This window comes from Sinocyclocheilus anshuiensis, unplaced genomic scaffold, assembly GCF_001515605.1.
Source record: "Sinocyclocheilus anshuiensis isolate Anshui unplaced genomic scaffold, SAMN03320099.WGS_v1.1 scaffold894, whole genome shotgun sequence".
In the NCBI taxonomy this organism is placed as follows: Eukaryota; Metazoa; Chordata; class Actinopteri; order Cypriniformes; family Cyprinidae; genus Sinocyclocheilus; species Sinocyclocheilus anshuiensis.
The window spans coordinates 683,492-700,023 of NW_015536505.1; the positions used below are offsets into that span (position 1 = coordinate 683,492).

A 16,532-nucleotide genomic window follows, 5' to 3' on the forward strand; every position below is an offset into this window, starting at 1 on the left:
TCAACATGTATTTTTTTCCCCAGAAAAGGCTGTTGTGGATCATTTTCAACAAAATTATTGCATGTAGTACATACTAAAGTGTTCAGGTAGTCTTTTAGCAATTATGACCTAGTAACAGACCCCTGTCCAGTCTGTTAGCCACTAATGTCGGGGTTGTATGGGCACTTTGACAGTCTTAATCTCTGCTATATGGGAAGACTTCTGGATGATACAGCTGGTGGTGCCCGGCGTTGAGCTCTCCTTCCCTCGGGCCAGGTTGGTTAGGGCCATGGCGGCATGGAGCTCTTTCCAGTAAGTCTCGTTATTTCCTCCTCCGCCGCCTTTACAAGCACCTCTGTTGCCAAATGGAGAGGAAATGGTTAATGGGGAGTTTTTAGCAGTGCTTAAAAACCTTGTGATTCATTAGGCAACAGCATTCTTACCTCTCGCTTTGGCTTGTGCCACAGTCCAACGTCACTGAAAAAATACAGTTTGATGAAATGAGTTATAATCTGGATGTTCAAACCAGATTTTAGAGTAGCCACAAAAGCTACTTGGCCAAAAGCTGGCACATCATTTATGCTGCTAATGAAATATCCCTGAGCTACTCTCCCCATATTGATGGAACTGATGAGTAAACATGTTTTCACATGTGCATGTATGTACATGGGTGAGTAAGTGGGTGTTTGTCGAGCTCAGGGAGATTTAAGTGTAGCTCTGCAGGCTGTGCCTACAGCCACATTCATGCGCTCCAGCCAAAACAAATGCAATTATGCTTCCCCTGCACTCTCGAGATGGAAAAAGCATATCTGGTCTGTGTCAGAAACAGACACGTTGTTCCACCACTCTGCAACTGATTTGCATTTTTAAAATTATTACACCTTTTCCTTTGACTAAAGACTTTTTAAATGGTAGTGACGTTGCGTTAAAGAAACAGTTCACCCAACTTGAAAACTTTATCATCATTTACTCACCCTCATGTCGTTCCAGTCCCATGTGACTTTCTTTCTTCTCTGGAATACAAAAGGAGACATTTTGTCCATGCAATCGCAGAAGATTTTAAGCTCCAAAAAGAATGCAAAAGCAGCATCATAAAAGTAGTTCATACAACTTGTGCTCTATGTTCTATGTCTTCTAAAGGCATATTTGTGAATGATTTAGTTTTATGGAGCAGATTAACTGGTTAATTAAAAAGATCTGACTCAGATGAACAATCTGTTTAGGACTCATTATTCAGAAAGCACTATTTCTCTCATGTGCTCTCAAAGCGCCAAGGATGTTAAAACACATTTCGATCTGTTCTTCACATAAAGCTTCAAAAGACTCAGAATATATATCTAATGATTAGCATGGACTACTTTTATCACACTTGAATGGCTCTTTTGAGTTCTTTTTGAAGCTTGAAAGCTCCATTCCTGTGCTTTGTGACTGAAACAGAATGACTGGTGCATTCTTCAAAATTTCTCCTTTTGTGAAATATGGAAGACAGAAATATGGGTTTGGAGCAACATAAGGGTGAGCAAATGAAGACAGAATATTGTAATATTGACTAAGCAACTAACTAGCATTTAAAGTTTGTAAATTAAATCATATAAGTTAATATGCTGTCTTCACAAGATGAAAGCTTTCACACTATTTGATATTGCCAGCAGTGTGAAATGAATGACAGGAAACATCATGTTTGGTTAGATGAGGAAGGACAGCTCCAACAAATTGAAATCCATCCATTAAACATTCATGGACATTATACATTTATTTTCACAGTCATCTTTTGGAATGGGTTTAAATATCGTCCTTTGTTTCGTAGATCTATATAAATTGTGTTAATAGTAAAGCTGCCTCTTTTTTTTCTGCTGAAAGCATCGAGATCAGAAACGAAAAATCTCTCTTATGGGAGTTATGAGAGGCAAAATTGGACGACAGGCATGAGCACACAAAATGCTATTTTCAATATTCTTTCCTTAAAACATCTCCAACTCGGATTTCTTAAACAGTATTTGTGCCAAGAACTACTATAAACCATTAATACATCATTTGGCTCTGGTTCCTTTGTGCTACTGAATGTCTCTCATCTTTTTAACTTCTCTTCTATTTTCCACAGATGATTTGGATTGACTTGACCTGTAAAGTCACTTGACCCCCCCCCCCCCCCCATTAGCAATAAACTGAGATCATATAAAACAAATATAGAAAAAAGATAGATAAAACTGTGCTGTGTTTTCTTAACAAATGTTTGAATTAAATTTTGACTGGAAAAAAAAATAAATCTTCTAAAATTCCAAAATATTTAGGATATGTGGCAAGGTAATCTGTAACTAGCATGTGCCACATGGTGGTTTTATTCTGGAAAATTCCACAGTCTAACATTTAAAGTTGATATGAATAGCTGTTCAAAACCCATTTTACTTCTGTAATGTGATATATTTTCAAGTAAAACAGGATATTCAATGAGAAAAAAAAGTTGATTGGATTAAATGCAAAAGCCTGTATGAATGCAGAAATAGTGCCTGCCCGAGTCTTGCTCTTAGGGTACGCTTACAAGACAACGATGTGCTGAACATTTTCCTTTGCGTTTTTTTTGTGTACATGTAATGGAGGCCAGCGAGTAGGTGCTGTGCAGGTAAAACCTCACTCCCCTGATCCCAAGAGACACACTAGCGACTGAGGCTAGAGGCTGCAGTCTTTAGCCTCCTTGTTAGTGCGTCCGCCACCCATGCCGGAGACCCACTCGGAACAAGAACGAGGTGTGGCGGTGAGGAGACGAAACCAGCATGGCGTGTCTGTTTCAATACTGTGAATAGTTAGCTTACATGCTGTCTACTCACCATATCCTGTTCCTGTGACTCTTCCAAGGAGGGTGCAGGACTACAGCTCCCCTTTTTCTGGTGTTGGGTAAAACCATGACAACTAGTAGGGGAGGGAACTTAACTTTTGGTGATATGGAAATGAAGAGATGTTGTATGGTGTGGCGGTGAGGACTCGGGAGAGAGGGGTTACATTGGTGCCGTAACCCGGATGGGAGTGAGGTTTAGGGGGGTGAGTGTAACGGAGGCCAGCGAGTAGGTGCTGTGCAGGTAAAACCTCACTCCCCTGATCTCAAGAGACGGGAGAGAGGGGTTACATACAGACGACAATGCTGTCAAAACAATCCTCACTCATACGGATCAACAAAAATAACTGACTATATGCTATATTATGCATGCTAGGTCAGTAATTGGCTATGTCACTTTGTAAAGAAACACTACACAAACATGTAATACGGATTCACATGGCACTCACATTTTCACGAATTCACATTTTCGTAGTTTACATGAAGATTATATGTACTGAATTCAAAAACTTGCACTTTGAAACACGTTTTTAAAAGTTTGCATTTTCACATCCTCAAAATGCTGCTGTCATGTAAATGAATGGCCAAAATGCATAAAACGTTTTCAGTTTTAGTTGAAAACAGTGTTGTGTAAACGCCCCCTTAGTTAACGTGATTCAATAGCCTAAGTGGCCCAAGTGATGTCTGCTGAAAAGTTGGACAGACGAAAGATCACGTTATTACATTTTAAATAAGGCTTAAAGAGACAAATAGACCACAAACCATTCATAATAAGACCAGGAACATGCATTAAGAAATAATGAGGATCAGTACTTTCAATTTGACTTTTCAATTTCATTGCAACTCCAACTAAAAAGATATAAACAAGCCCACTATTGCTAATTTTCACACAATAAAAATGAGTCAGCATATTTTATTACCTCTTCTTTTTATTATTATTATTATTATTATTTTTATTTATTTATTTTTCTTGTCAAAACTGAACTATCTGCCTTGTGGGGATGCCTCTGTGTGACTCATAGTGGCCAAAAGACTTGTAAATGTTCCCTCATCTCCTTTAAAATTCTATCACAAGCATTTGAGCACCATTCTCACAGCTATCAGTAGCTCATTCTTTTTTTTTTTTAAAGGTTTATTTATGGCGTTTTATGCCTTTATTTAGATAGGACAGTATAGGTCGACAGGAAGTGAAGTGGGTGAGAGAAAGAGAGAGGACACCCGAAGCGCAATGGCGCTGTATGTCGGCGCGCTGCCCATGTTTCATGCTATTTTTGTGGAAAACAAGTAGTTTTCCATCTAAGGAAACTGTAAGGTGTGTCTCAAAGTCACAGGCACGCTTCAATGAAACAATGACATTTCAGCATTAACCGATTTGTTGTAACCACATGAAAAATCAATGAAGTAAATATTTTCAGCTAATCAAATTTTTGATTGCAATGACAGCATCACAATGGAACAATTCTACAAGCACCAAAAATGTAACAGTTGCCAACTGTTTTCTTCATTTGTAGGAAACATTCCTGACAGCCTCTCTTTTTACAGTGACTTTGAGTGAACAGTTTTTTTGTTACTTTATACATTTATTATGTCAAGTTAGGAGCAAGCTTAGTTGAAATACCCAAATAACTACCAAGACCCTTTACTGATGATAACTACCAAATTACTGAACTGTATTTTTTGACTCTCCCCCCATTGGACACATAAGGAAATATCAGGGCAGGATTGTCACACAGCATGTAAAATGAAATAAATGAATTAATGGTGTCAGGGGCTGTCAAGCTCAAAAAAAACAAATCTTAAATCTCTTTTGTGCAATCAGATACACACAAATTCAGTGACATTTGGCATGGATTTTGGCATTGACATTGGCCTTTTTTTAATTTAACTTTTTATTTTGTATTTTTTGGAGTTTGACAGCCACTGGTCATTTTTTCATTGTATGGAAAAGGACAGCTTGGACATTCTCCGTCTCTTTTTATGTACAACATAGGGCAGTCTTTAAATGAGATGTTGCTCTTTGTATCTTTCTATCAGTATTAATATCCTTTTCATGTTTTGCAAAAATCTAGACAGATGCATTACAGAAAATCTTTTCTAGTTCTTCTGAACAGGCCACATCAAAAAGTAAATTTAACTAATGTTTCAAATGTTGTGAAAAATGGCAACTTTTGTAAACAGCTAAACATGTTTTACACATCCACCACTGTACTGAGCCTAATTTTTTAATTGTAAAGTTCACCTTGCCTATTTGATCTAAAAGAGAAATAATAAAAAAAAAATTTAATTTCAAAAACTTATTGTCATAAAATAGCTGTTCTCTGTAGTAGCTCATAACTGCAGATAATATTGTTATAGATTGCATTATTAGAATGCTTATTTTATTGTATAAATTGTATAGAACACCTGTGTATTTTATGGACTCATACTTCATCATAAAAAAAAAAAAAAAGGCAGAGCATTCCTTCATTTTCCCAAAACGGAACTGTTCCAAAAAGGCACAGAGACAAAATAAACAGAGAAGTAGAACATTTAGAAATGTTGAGGTGGAATTATGTTAATGATGAATTAGACTCAACTCCTTTGGCAATACTAATGCATTTTCTTTCATGAGGCATCAGCAGGTGTTCCTATAACCTAAGAGTCCAAGAACGTTCCACTCACTAATCAAACTGTATGAAACCACAGCTTTACATTCAATTTAATTATTAATTCTAATGGGATGCACAAAATCTTTCATTGTGTTTGTCTCCATTTATGTTTTTTTTTTGTGTGTCCATCTGTTAAGTTGAGATAGTTTGATATTGATTGACAAATCTGGCAAGCCAGTCAAAGCAAACTACGTTGTTCAAAATCTGTGATTTTGTGGTTTTCGCAGAACATAAAAAGGAGTTTAGCCGAATTATGCACTTTTCCATACAATGAAAGAGTATGGTGATCAGGGATTGTTATGCTCCAAAAAAAAAAACACCATGTAAGTATTGTGAAAGTTGTCATATATCTGTAGTGCATTCAAAGTCCCCATGAAGTCATAAAATAGCTTTGCCTAGAAAACAGCCCTAAGTATAGAGCATGAGATGTATCGCCCAGTTTTATGGTGCATAAAAAGAGCAGAGTGAATATGCTGCCTAAAAATTTCTTTTGAAAGATATACAGGTTTGCAAAGACATGAAATGAATTTAAAAATGACAATTAAAAATTTTGGGAGAACTATCCCTTTAACCTCTTACATACTAAAATAGTTTCTTTTAATCTAATATTTTCCAAAAAAAAGGCAAAAGCACTTTTTTGAAGGCCTCTGATGAAATGCACAGTGGCAAGCATCAAAATGTTTTAAGCTCTCTTGACAATATCCTCCTTAAATTACATTTTTGAATCTTGAAAGTTTGTGGCAGCTCTTACCTGTACGGTAGGTGAAGTTTGCCTCAGCTTCTGATGATGGTGAGAGAAAATCATCCTCAAACTCATTGGAGCTAAACGATCCAGAGTGGTTCCTCTTCCGAGAGTCCATAACATTTTCCGAGGCCATTACATGCCGAAGGGAATCATTTAGATAGCGGTTTAGCAAGCTGTTCTTGTATTTTGGTGGAGACACATAATCATCACAAACTGAGGGGTCTGTACTTCGCCCCAACCCTTTGCCTCTGCTGTCCTGAATAACGCTCTTGTGCGTGGGCCTGTTATAGTCTGATTCACTGGCCTGAATCTGTAAAGGATTCTCCCCATCTGTGGAACACCAATAGATAAAAATTTTTTACAACTTTTTTACAATTTTAGTGTTGGCACATTTAATGCATTTTGTCATTAAAGGCCAGAATACATCGGAATGTCTACAGAATATGTAAATGCCCTAAATCCGTACCGTCTGATGTCGTGTCATCACTGCTGATGCTGAGTCTCTCAGCATTGCCTTGTACATATTTGTTGTACAGTTTTATGCGTAGGGCCCAGCTCAAGTCAGGCTGTCGAACTGTGTTCTTGAGCCTACGTCTCGCATTCGCAAACCAGTTTGAGACCTGAAAAATACAAACGCAATCATTGGCTTATCTTGCTTGCATTGACATAATGTTTCAATGAACAGTTAAAAAATGATGCAATACATGGTCTATTTGTTTTCAGTCAAGCTAGCTGTTTTTCATCACTATATCACTCTTCAGAATTAGGCTGTTGTGGTAGATTTTTGTCTGCAGTTTGAAGATTTGACATATTTAGATTTTTATTTTAATATTTTATTTATTTTTATTTATATAAAATATTATATTTTTATTTATTTATTTATAATACCCACATACGAATACATACAACTTATGTTTGATTACATAATCTATTACAATGCAATATTTCTACCCTACCAATATGACCCCCGACACCAAATAGAAGGGGTCACAAACTTTTTACCCGTTACACCAGTGATGCATTCATTTCATACAGTAAATTTACAGATGAAGTAGTGAGTCTGCAGCAGAAATTACATGTAATACATGTATCAGAAAGGTGTTATATGCATTTTTATGCACTTGTATGTTATTCAAGCAACCCACCTGGCCTGCTTCCACTGCAGCAATGTGTCTATTAATCTAGTTACTCTGTAAATAGAATGTGTTTAGCAATGGTGACATTCGCTTTTTCAAGATTTACTTATACTTATTCATTTTTTTCAGATGATAGAAAGTAATCTTGCAATTAAATAATAATTAAATAAGCGAAAGGAAATATAAATGCTTAAATCTTGAAATCTGATAGTTGATAATAGGCTGATTTGGGGGTAGTTTTTGTTATGTTTTGATATACATAAACCTGCATTCCCTGGCCTGCTTTACAGGGCAATTCTTAAAAAAAAATAAAATAAAAATTCCAAGGATCATGTCAAGATGTTCTGGATTTCTGCTTAAGTGATTTCTAAATGATATCAGATTTTCCATCTGTGTCACAATATTAAATACAGACTTGTTTAACAAATAACACATGCACCAGTTTGCAGCGCCATAAAATTATTGGACTAAAAATGTTAAACATTTAAGATCATCAATGGAAAAAGTATGTGACCCTGAAGGATACTAGAGTCCGATATTTCAATGCATTTCGACTGATCTGCTCTGCAGTATCAAAAACACAATAGTCCCCCGCTCTTCACGAGAGGATTCTGTTTATGTGTAATATAACTCAATCAAAAGAGATTTCAGTACACCTCAGAAAGAGACCCGTTGAAGTTCATAAGACTGGAATGGTTGCATAAGAATGTCCAGACTTGGCCCTCCGTCCATCCATAATCAGGACGATAGTTTACAAATGGAAAAAAAAATCAACATGATTGTTACTCCAATGAGTGGGCTTCAGCAGACTACTAGTGTACTTGGTAATGTAAGTTTACCATCAGAAAAACACTAAAAATGAGAGGGAACCACCATCTCCCAAGTATGGTGCCTGTTCTAAAGAATATCCCACACTGGAACAATGGTTCGTGGACAGATAAGTTAAAGGTTGAATATTTTGGCCAGTTCTACGCAGCCATATGTTTGTACATGCCAACACCATAAACTCATCCCAGTTGTGAAAAATGATGCTGGGAATATGATATTGTGGGGGCTGTTTTGATGTCTCTGGGCCTGGACAGTTTACAATCAGAAGGATTGATAAATTCCAAGTTGTACCAAGAAATTATACAGTAGAAAATCAGTACATCTGTCTGTTATCTAAAACTTGAAAGAGGATGGTTTATGCAACACAACAATGATCCAAAACACAGAAGCGAATAACAATAGGGAAGAAATTGGTATTTTTATATTAGCCAAGTCAGAGTCTTTGAAATCCGGTTAAAATTAAGACACTGCAAAAATACAAATGGCCTGAAACTGATTAATACACTGTAAAAAAAAAATCTGTGACATTTACGGTAAAATCCGGTATTTTCAGCTGTGGTTGCCAGAACTTCACTGTAAAAAATATGGGAGCAACATTTTAGGTTTTACAGACTTGACTTAAATTCACAATAAAATACCGTATTTCATTAACTGATGTAATGTTAATAAACCAACACATTGAAGTACTAATATCTGTTTTGAACCATTGTAATGTACTAATAACCACCAAAAACTGGTGGTGATGAGAAAGTCACATGATGAACCAAAGCTCATTATAAACAGCTTTTCTACGAGCTAAGGAGGGCAATACTTATATATAGAAGGTGCACAGTGTCATTCACACTAACACTAAACCCCATCATGGTGACACACATGATACTGAAATAATGCAATAAACATTAATTTAACAACATTAGATGTAAGATTAAACCCTAATGTACACAACTGATAAGAAAAAAAATAAGAAGAAACATGTTATTCCAACAACAAAAACAAACTATGAAGTGTCATGCAGGGAATTCTGGGAGTGTCAATTTATGGTTTTTCACTGTAAATTATACAATGACTTTCTGTTTCACTTCTAAAAACCGTATTTTTAACAGTATTTTACTGTAAAATTACGTTAAATGTAATTACATTTATTCACTAAATATGGAAACTTACTGTTAATGAATTAACAGGTTTTTACTGTAGCATTTTTACAGTCTTTTACTGTTAAAATCACAATCATTTTTTACAGTGTACATTTGGGTCTCCAAACAAGGCGCAGGTCGTGAAAATTATTATGTAACACCAATATGGCCATTCCTGCAAGATAATTAATGTTTATGCACTTTTTCCTTTAATGCCACTGACTGTTGAAACCCAGATTTGACTTTAAACATTTTAGGATGACCCATCATAATACCAGAATTGTTTATCATAAAAAAATTAAGCACAAATATCCTTCATATAAACATGAACTGCTAAATCTAACAATGTGCACAATTATTATAATGACATACGCTTGACAGGACATTGACAGCATTGTTTTATATCAGAACAGACCTGCTACCCATTTTTGGGTTGTGACACACCAGTGGCTTAAATGCCATTGTACATTGCTGTGTATGTTGTTTGTTAAAAATATTTTAACAGAACTAATAAGATCAGATTTTTTTCACATATATATACTTCTAAGTGCTGTAAACCCCTGTTTTTATTTCATAATATATACGTGTCAAATCCACCCCAGAATTCCCTTAAAACCATCCCATCCTGATCTGATCAAATTATCAGTCTCCTTCAGTGTCAGTGTTTGTTCTGACCTCACCTGAACAAGGGTCATGTGGGAGCCCAGAGCCAGCAGTATCTTCTCAGTCTTGGTGGGGTAAGGGTTGTCCCTGTGCTTATAGAGCCACTGCTTCAGTGGTCGAGCCATATCCTGCAGGGCCTGACGTTTGTGTCGCACCTTCCCTCCACTGATCAAGTAAAACAACGCAGAGAGGCAACGTTGTAATTAGTAAAACAACACAGAGAGGCAAAATTGTAATTGTATATTCCAGATTTGCAGATGTCAATGTTTGTTGCATACAACTAATTATAAATTAAAGCATAATTGTTAATTTTAATGGAATATATGTCATTAGTCATCTTTACTGCCAGATGCTATCGCCTAACAAATCTATTTTTCCCTCTAGCTGTTACTTTGCTGATTTTATAAGGATTCGTTGTAATCCTTTGTGCAAAACTAGCTGACAAATAAGACTTTTAATGGCAGATACAACTGCTTTTTCATGGCTTTAGTTTTGACAAACCATCAACAAAGCATCCACTCACCACACTATATAAAAACAAATTATTGTATTGTCATAATCAAAACATTTTACATGAGTGTTAATAGAGGCCACTGATACTGTAAACAAAGTGCAGACCATTGCAGCTCAAATTAATAAACTAGTTGAAAGAAAATTGTTGACGTCCAATTAGAAGATGTGGCTATCCGGCACCAAGACAATCAGCAGATGTCACTGTAGACCAAGTATGTGTAACATTCCTGCTGTATCTTTACCTTACACATATGATGTACCGACTGGTCAAAATATATAACCCAATGAATTTACTTGTACTGTACGGGGTTGAGGTTCACATCTCTGTCATTTCCCCATGACAGCATCCTTTAATTAAGAGTAAGACATATCTCACATACAGTAATGTAGTAGTCTATACTGCTTTCCTATAAATTAAAGGAGAAACAACCATGTACATTCAAACCACCACTTTACTGCCAATATTCAATAATCTTCATCATTCTGCTTCTCATTTTTAGCCAGCTGAATAAAACGGGTTTGTTACACTACATTTACAACAGAGATAACCCTGTTGAAAAAAAACAGCATAAGCTGGTTAGGGATGTTTTGAAGCATGGCAGCTGGTTTGAGCTGGTCTTTAGTTGGTCATGAGCTGGTTTAAGCTGGTTCTGAGCAGGAATTAGTTGCTTAGGACCAGCACATGACCTAAGGACTAATTTAGGACCAGCTTAAACCAGCTCAAATCAGCTGCCATGCTTCAAAACAAACCAAACCAGCATATGCTGTTTTTTTCAACAGGGAACAGTGAAATTTTTTTTATACTTCCGATATGAAAAGTATAAATCAACACTGTTCCCGAATATTTACTTAAACATATGGGGAGGTAGAATAGGAAAAAAGGCTGCCTCCATTGAAAGTAGCTACGCTACATTAACTAATAGTGAATCACATTCAGTCACATTTAGACCGTTTCATGCACGGTCATTTTGTCTGTCTCATACATACCCATTTCTCCTGTGTCTGAGAGCTTCAGTGCCACCTATCACTTTGTGGCTTGTCAGTAAATCTGAATGTTGTCCATCAATCACCTCTAAATAGCTTCTGCTGGTTCTCTCCACATTCTGTCCGCTCTCTTCAAAGCGCAGCTGATCAAACTTACTGAAGACTGCCGTGTTCATCGCAGCTTTCATTAACTGCCATGTGCCAAATGACAATGTAGCTCCAAATTCTGTCCAGGAAATTTCCTTATACTTTAATAATGCCCCTGTGAACGAATGGGTTATTTGAAATGGTTATCCTTTTAATTCAACATAATTCACCGATTATACATTATACAATGTATTCAATAAATAAATAAATAAGACCAATGGGAAAAGTATTTAAATAGTATTTAAATACTAAGTTTAAAAAAAAGAAAACTTAAATAGTCTACTTAAATACCATCTAACAACATTACAATCGCAACTATAGCAAATTGCCTAAAAATGTAAAAGTACTTACAAAGTTATCCTGTTAGTTGCTAAACTACAGCGACTATAATTTCAGTCTTCCATCCCCTCTGCTCATATTCAACAGCACTGCGCTCAGCAACTGCGGCTCTGCACTGTATAAACCCAACACTAGAGGGTTTCGCACCCCGGAACATGAATACAGCGTGAATCTCGTCGTTCCCAATGAGTCTGGCGGGCTCGTGTCCATTCAGCTACTGTGTGTCTGGCTGCAAGCGGGACTGGATCATCTCCAGTGGAGTTCTCAAATGTAACCTGCTTTCACGGATAAGATTGTATAGGTGCGTTGATATGGGATGATATTAGACTCTAAATGATTAATAGATGCACGCACAATTATCCAACGTTGAGGCTTAGCTCAGCACCGGTAATCAACTAGGACTGTCGGGCTTAAAGCAGAGAAGCAAAAACAGGCGCTTTTAATCTATTGTTTAATGCTGTTTGTTAGAAAATACGGTGAAAAGACTTTATGTGGTGTCCTTTACTAAAACAACAACAACAACAACAACTTCAAGCAAACATAAATTCATTAAACCTATCTTAACAGATCCCATAGTGTAAAAATTGTGGGAAAAAATAAATGTAATGGCATAATGTGCAGCTATTTATTTACTCACTCACTCACTCACTCACTCACAGGAAAGACAGGACACGAACATGGAAATATCTGACGAGAATATATTAATCATAAACAATTAATCCAGGGAGCTAAATCTTACAAAATATAAAATGTTAATTGGAAGATTTACAAACAAACAAATAAAAAAATATGTGTGTGTGTCTGTATATACTTACACACACTATTCTTTATTGTTCTAGCCTATATAAAACTTGCTGAAAACTAGTACGTAGTAATTATGATGATTTGCAGCTAGATTTGATACATTTAACACATTAGCCTTTAGTGGCACCTCAAACTGAACTCAGAATAAAAACATTTTTATGGCAAATATATATATTTTGAAATTACATGTAATTATGGTTATGGAGAAATCTTTTTTTCCCACTCAGACCTGAGCACAGATGTTCTCACATAGTGAGAACATACCATATAAGGGTGTTTTAGTTCAAGCTTTTGTAATCACAAAGAGCATCCCCATATGACACCTTAAAGCAGACAGTACTTTCCTCTTCAGTAGCCCAGGCACATAACACAGCAACACACATCATTAACTCCTTTCCCTCAGAGATAGCCTCGCTACCACATTTGTTGATACTAGCTACACGCAGCCACTTTTTTCTCCTAGGAAAACAAAAAGAAGGGACACGTTAAGGTCGAGTTGTTGACTTAAGTTGCACAATGCTGCAAACGTACAAAACTTTCCACATAAAAGACAGGTTAATTCCCACTTGTTTTTTTTTCTGCTCTTTTTCACATAAAGGAAGTATGCTTACACTCAGCTTATTTCCAAGAAAATGTACTTTTATATGTGCACTTCCTTTTGCTCTAATAACTGTATTTGTTGACTTAATACTATAAGTAATGTTGTGTAATGTAATGGGAATATGTAGTTATGAAGCTGTAAATTCATTGCAAAAACAGCTGCAGTTTCTTCACAGGCCCCAATGAAAAAGTACTGGGCAACTTGAGATTACTGCAACATAGTACCAATTAGAGAAAATCAGAAACCACAAACAGCACAACCACAAATGCTCTGCAACAAACAATAAAATGAGCACGGCCCAGAGAGATGTACGGTACGTCTGTAAATGACAAAATGGGTTTTGTATTCCCATGGAATGATCTGAATAGAAACAGTGTCAGCGAATGTATCACTTGTACCACAAGCCTTTTGAGTCATTCAGTTAACAGTCTCAGCGCCCTCGATCTGTTGTGTTGATTCTAAGACTTTGGTCACAGATACAGCATTGCATGTGCTGGAAAAAAACATGACGACTGCGGTACATGGCGCTGCCCCATGAAATGTGTGCATAGTTGCTGTTACAGGCCTGAGTTTATAATCCTAGAAGGAAAAAAACGTTGAAAGTGACGAGAAAAAACAGCTACTCTTCCAGTTTGGTCTGTTATATCTAGCAGTTGTTTTATTAATTGCAACTAATGCTGTTTGATGGGCTCGCTATTATAATGCACTCGTTTTTCTCATCAGTATAATTGAAACAGTTGGCTGATGGGACATTCTGTTCCCATGTGATTTGTGTTAGGCTCTTTTATAGCTGCTCGATTTATTTGGCTAGATGTTGCTTTAGCAATCACATTTATTTCTTCGATTGAGCAGCTGTTGTTCTAAGGCGGCAACTGTGGACCCGTAAGGTCACAGTATCCACGTGCAGTGGCTCTCGGCCAGAGCTGGCTATCATTGATGGTCTGAAGAGCTTTACTGCAGTGTTACTCTGTCTCAGACTCTATAACCAACTCCACATGTCTTATCTAAATAAGCACTATGCCAAAGACAGATCACATTTCCTTCTGCTGCTAGCCAGACGTACGGATTACCTTGTCACTGGCTTCGACATAAAAATTGGAATTAAATTGGTACTGGCACATGAAGCTGTGGTACCAGTCATGTTAAAGATATACTGTACTTCGGTGTATTAAGTGATTCTTCACCCCTTTTACCATATAGTTATTGCACATTACTTTTTGTTGTACAGGATAGTCTCATCTGGGTACATTTACCGCACATAAAATTGTTAAGTAATTGATATCCCTACAATATTAGACCTTTGCCATTCCACTAATATAAATCCTTTGAAGAATTCCCCCCATGACTTGTGCCAAATGAAATGTTAATTCATACCACAATCACAGGGTGAGCACAGTTAGTCAGACAAAACGCAGCCCGAATGCCAAGGTGCAGTCATGGCAATAGCTGGAAAAACTGAACAGAAGGCAGAATGTGGAACGTACTGTAAGATCTTATTAGTAACAGGATCATTTTTGGTGGGTGAAGAGACTGTAGGCATTGGACACTATTAAGTATAAAGCACTGGATTTTACAGTCAATATCAAATCATAACTGACCCTTAACCCTGCACGTTATTCTAAAAGAGAACATTTACTGTCTTCATAATATTTCTGCAAAATGTAAAAACTTTCTCTGCCTCTAAAATGACTTTCAGCTGAAGTCACCTAGGCCACATGGATTATTCGTTAATGTTAACTGTGATATAAATGATCCAATGCTAAATTTAGCCACCAAATTAAAGCCTAAGAAAGTCAGGTAAGTTTGGGTTTTACAGATGTACTTTGTGATTTTAAACATGTTCAAGTAAAAAAATGTCTGTATTGTTCTCACACAATCTCTGTAAAAATGACAGTTGCAGTTATACAGCCTTGCAATGTAGTCCTGTTAAGGCAGGTTTCCCAAACGCAAAACCCTGGGGGTTCATCAGTTGATGAAAAGCTGATAACTAAATATATTGAATAAATATAAACTGATAAACTTATAAAAAGATAAACTGCAGTGCTTTACAACTATAAGACAGGAAGAGCTAAATAAACTTATCACTGCATCTAAACCAACAACATGCCTGTTAGATCCTGTACCCACTAAATTACTGAAAGAGTTGTTACCTGTAGCAGAAGAACCGCTTCTCAATATTATTAACTCGTCGTTGGCTTCAGGTCACGTCCCAAAACCATTCAAGCTGGCGGTTATTAAGCCTCTTATTAAGAAACCACAACTAGATCCTAGTGAACTGGTAAATTACAGACCCATTTGAAATCTTCCTTTTATGTCTAAAATTTTAGAAAAAGTTGTTATCGTGAAAAGCGGTATACAAATAAACTTGAATTGAATTGAATGGAAAGATAAAAAAATTGAACTACGAGATAATGATGAGTGTGATTATCAGTCAAACGCTGTGGTTCAGTTAAATAACTGTATTGTTGATGCAATGCTTGTTTCAGTGAAATGCAGCACTATGTTCAGCACACATGCAAGCAGCTTATGATCCGGTGCATTATCTCAGAGTGCATTTGGGAATGCAGTGTGAGCTTTGCTTTCTTTTCACATTCATATAATTCCCAACATTTTTATCAGCATTTCTCCAGTAGTTTGCCAAAATAAAATATCAAGAGTTTGAATGTTTGAAAGTGAAGAATTTACGGCAGAAATATTAGTGTTGTAACTTGTAGTGTAAAATACTAATTTTATCATATCATTTTTTTTATTTTACAGTACAATTTACAATAGTCTTCATTTGTATATTTAGAGTTAAAACATGGGTTGCTTTGCATAAGCGAAGGGTGAACCAACTCCAGGGTAAGGTGAAACACAGTACCGCTGCTCCCTATATGCGCAGTTTGTGTAAGGCACCAACTCCCAGGGGGGCACCATCCCAGTTGCTCAAAAAGAAAAAAAAAAAAACAACCACTTTAGTTCTATATTAATAATAACATATACATATACATAAATAAAAATCTATCAATCTATCTATCTATATATATACATATATATATATATACAGTATCTCACAGAATTGAGTACACCCCTCAGATTTTTGTAAATATTTTATTATATCTTTTCATGTGACAACACTGGAGAAATGACACTTTGCTACAATGTAAAGTAGTGAGTGTACAGCTTGTATAACAGTGTAAATT

At 36.3% G+C, this 16,532-nt stretch overlaps 1 protein-coding gene across 1 annotated transcript; it reads right to left on the reverse strand.

Moving 5' to 3' along the window:
• On the reverse strand, positions 1–12,019 carry LOC107691300 (homeobox protein Mohawk-like). Its single transcript, XM_016489843.1, has 7 exons — positions 11,958–12,019; positions 11,463–11,721; positions 9,980–10,127; positions 6,669–6,822; positions 6,209–6,532; positions 423–456; positions 1–334 (listed from the first exon to the last, which is right to left on the reverse strand). The coding sequence occupies exons 2-7, from the start codon at positions 11,645–11,647 to the stop codon at positions 142–144; spliced, it is 1,038 nt and encodes a 345-aa protein (XP_016345329.1). The 5' UTR covers positions 11,648–11,721; positions 11,958–12,019; the 3' UTR covers positions 1–141.
• Positions 12,020–16,532: the final 4,513 nt, after the last annotated feature.

What these genes read in the sequence shown, in the direction of transcription:
- LOC107691300 (XM_016489843.1), bottom strand. Translation starts at nt 11,647, where the DNA reads ATGAAAGCTGCGATGAACACGGCAGTCTTCAGTAAGTTTGATCAGCTG. An exon ending in TGATGACACGACATCAGACG is followed by an intron (nt 6,533 to 6,668) that starts GTACGGATTTAG and finishes GGTGTTCCACAG; the next exon opens with ATGGGGAGAATCCTTTACAG. An exon ending in AAACTTCACCTACCGTACAG is followed by an intron (nt 457 to 6,208) that starts GTAAGAGCTGCC and finishes GTATTTTTTCAG; the next exon opens with TGACGTTGGACTGTGGCACA.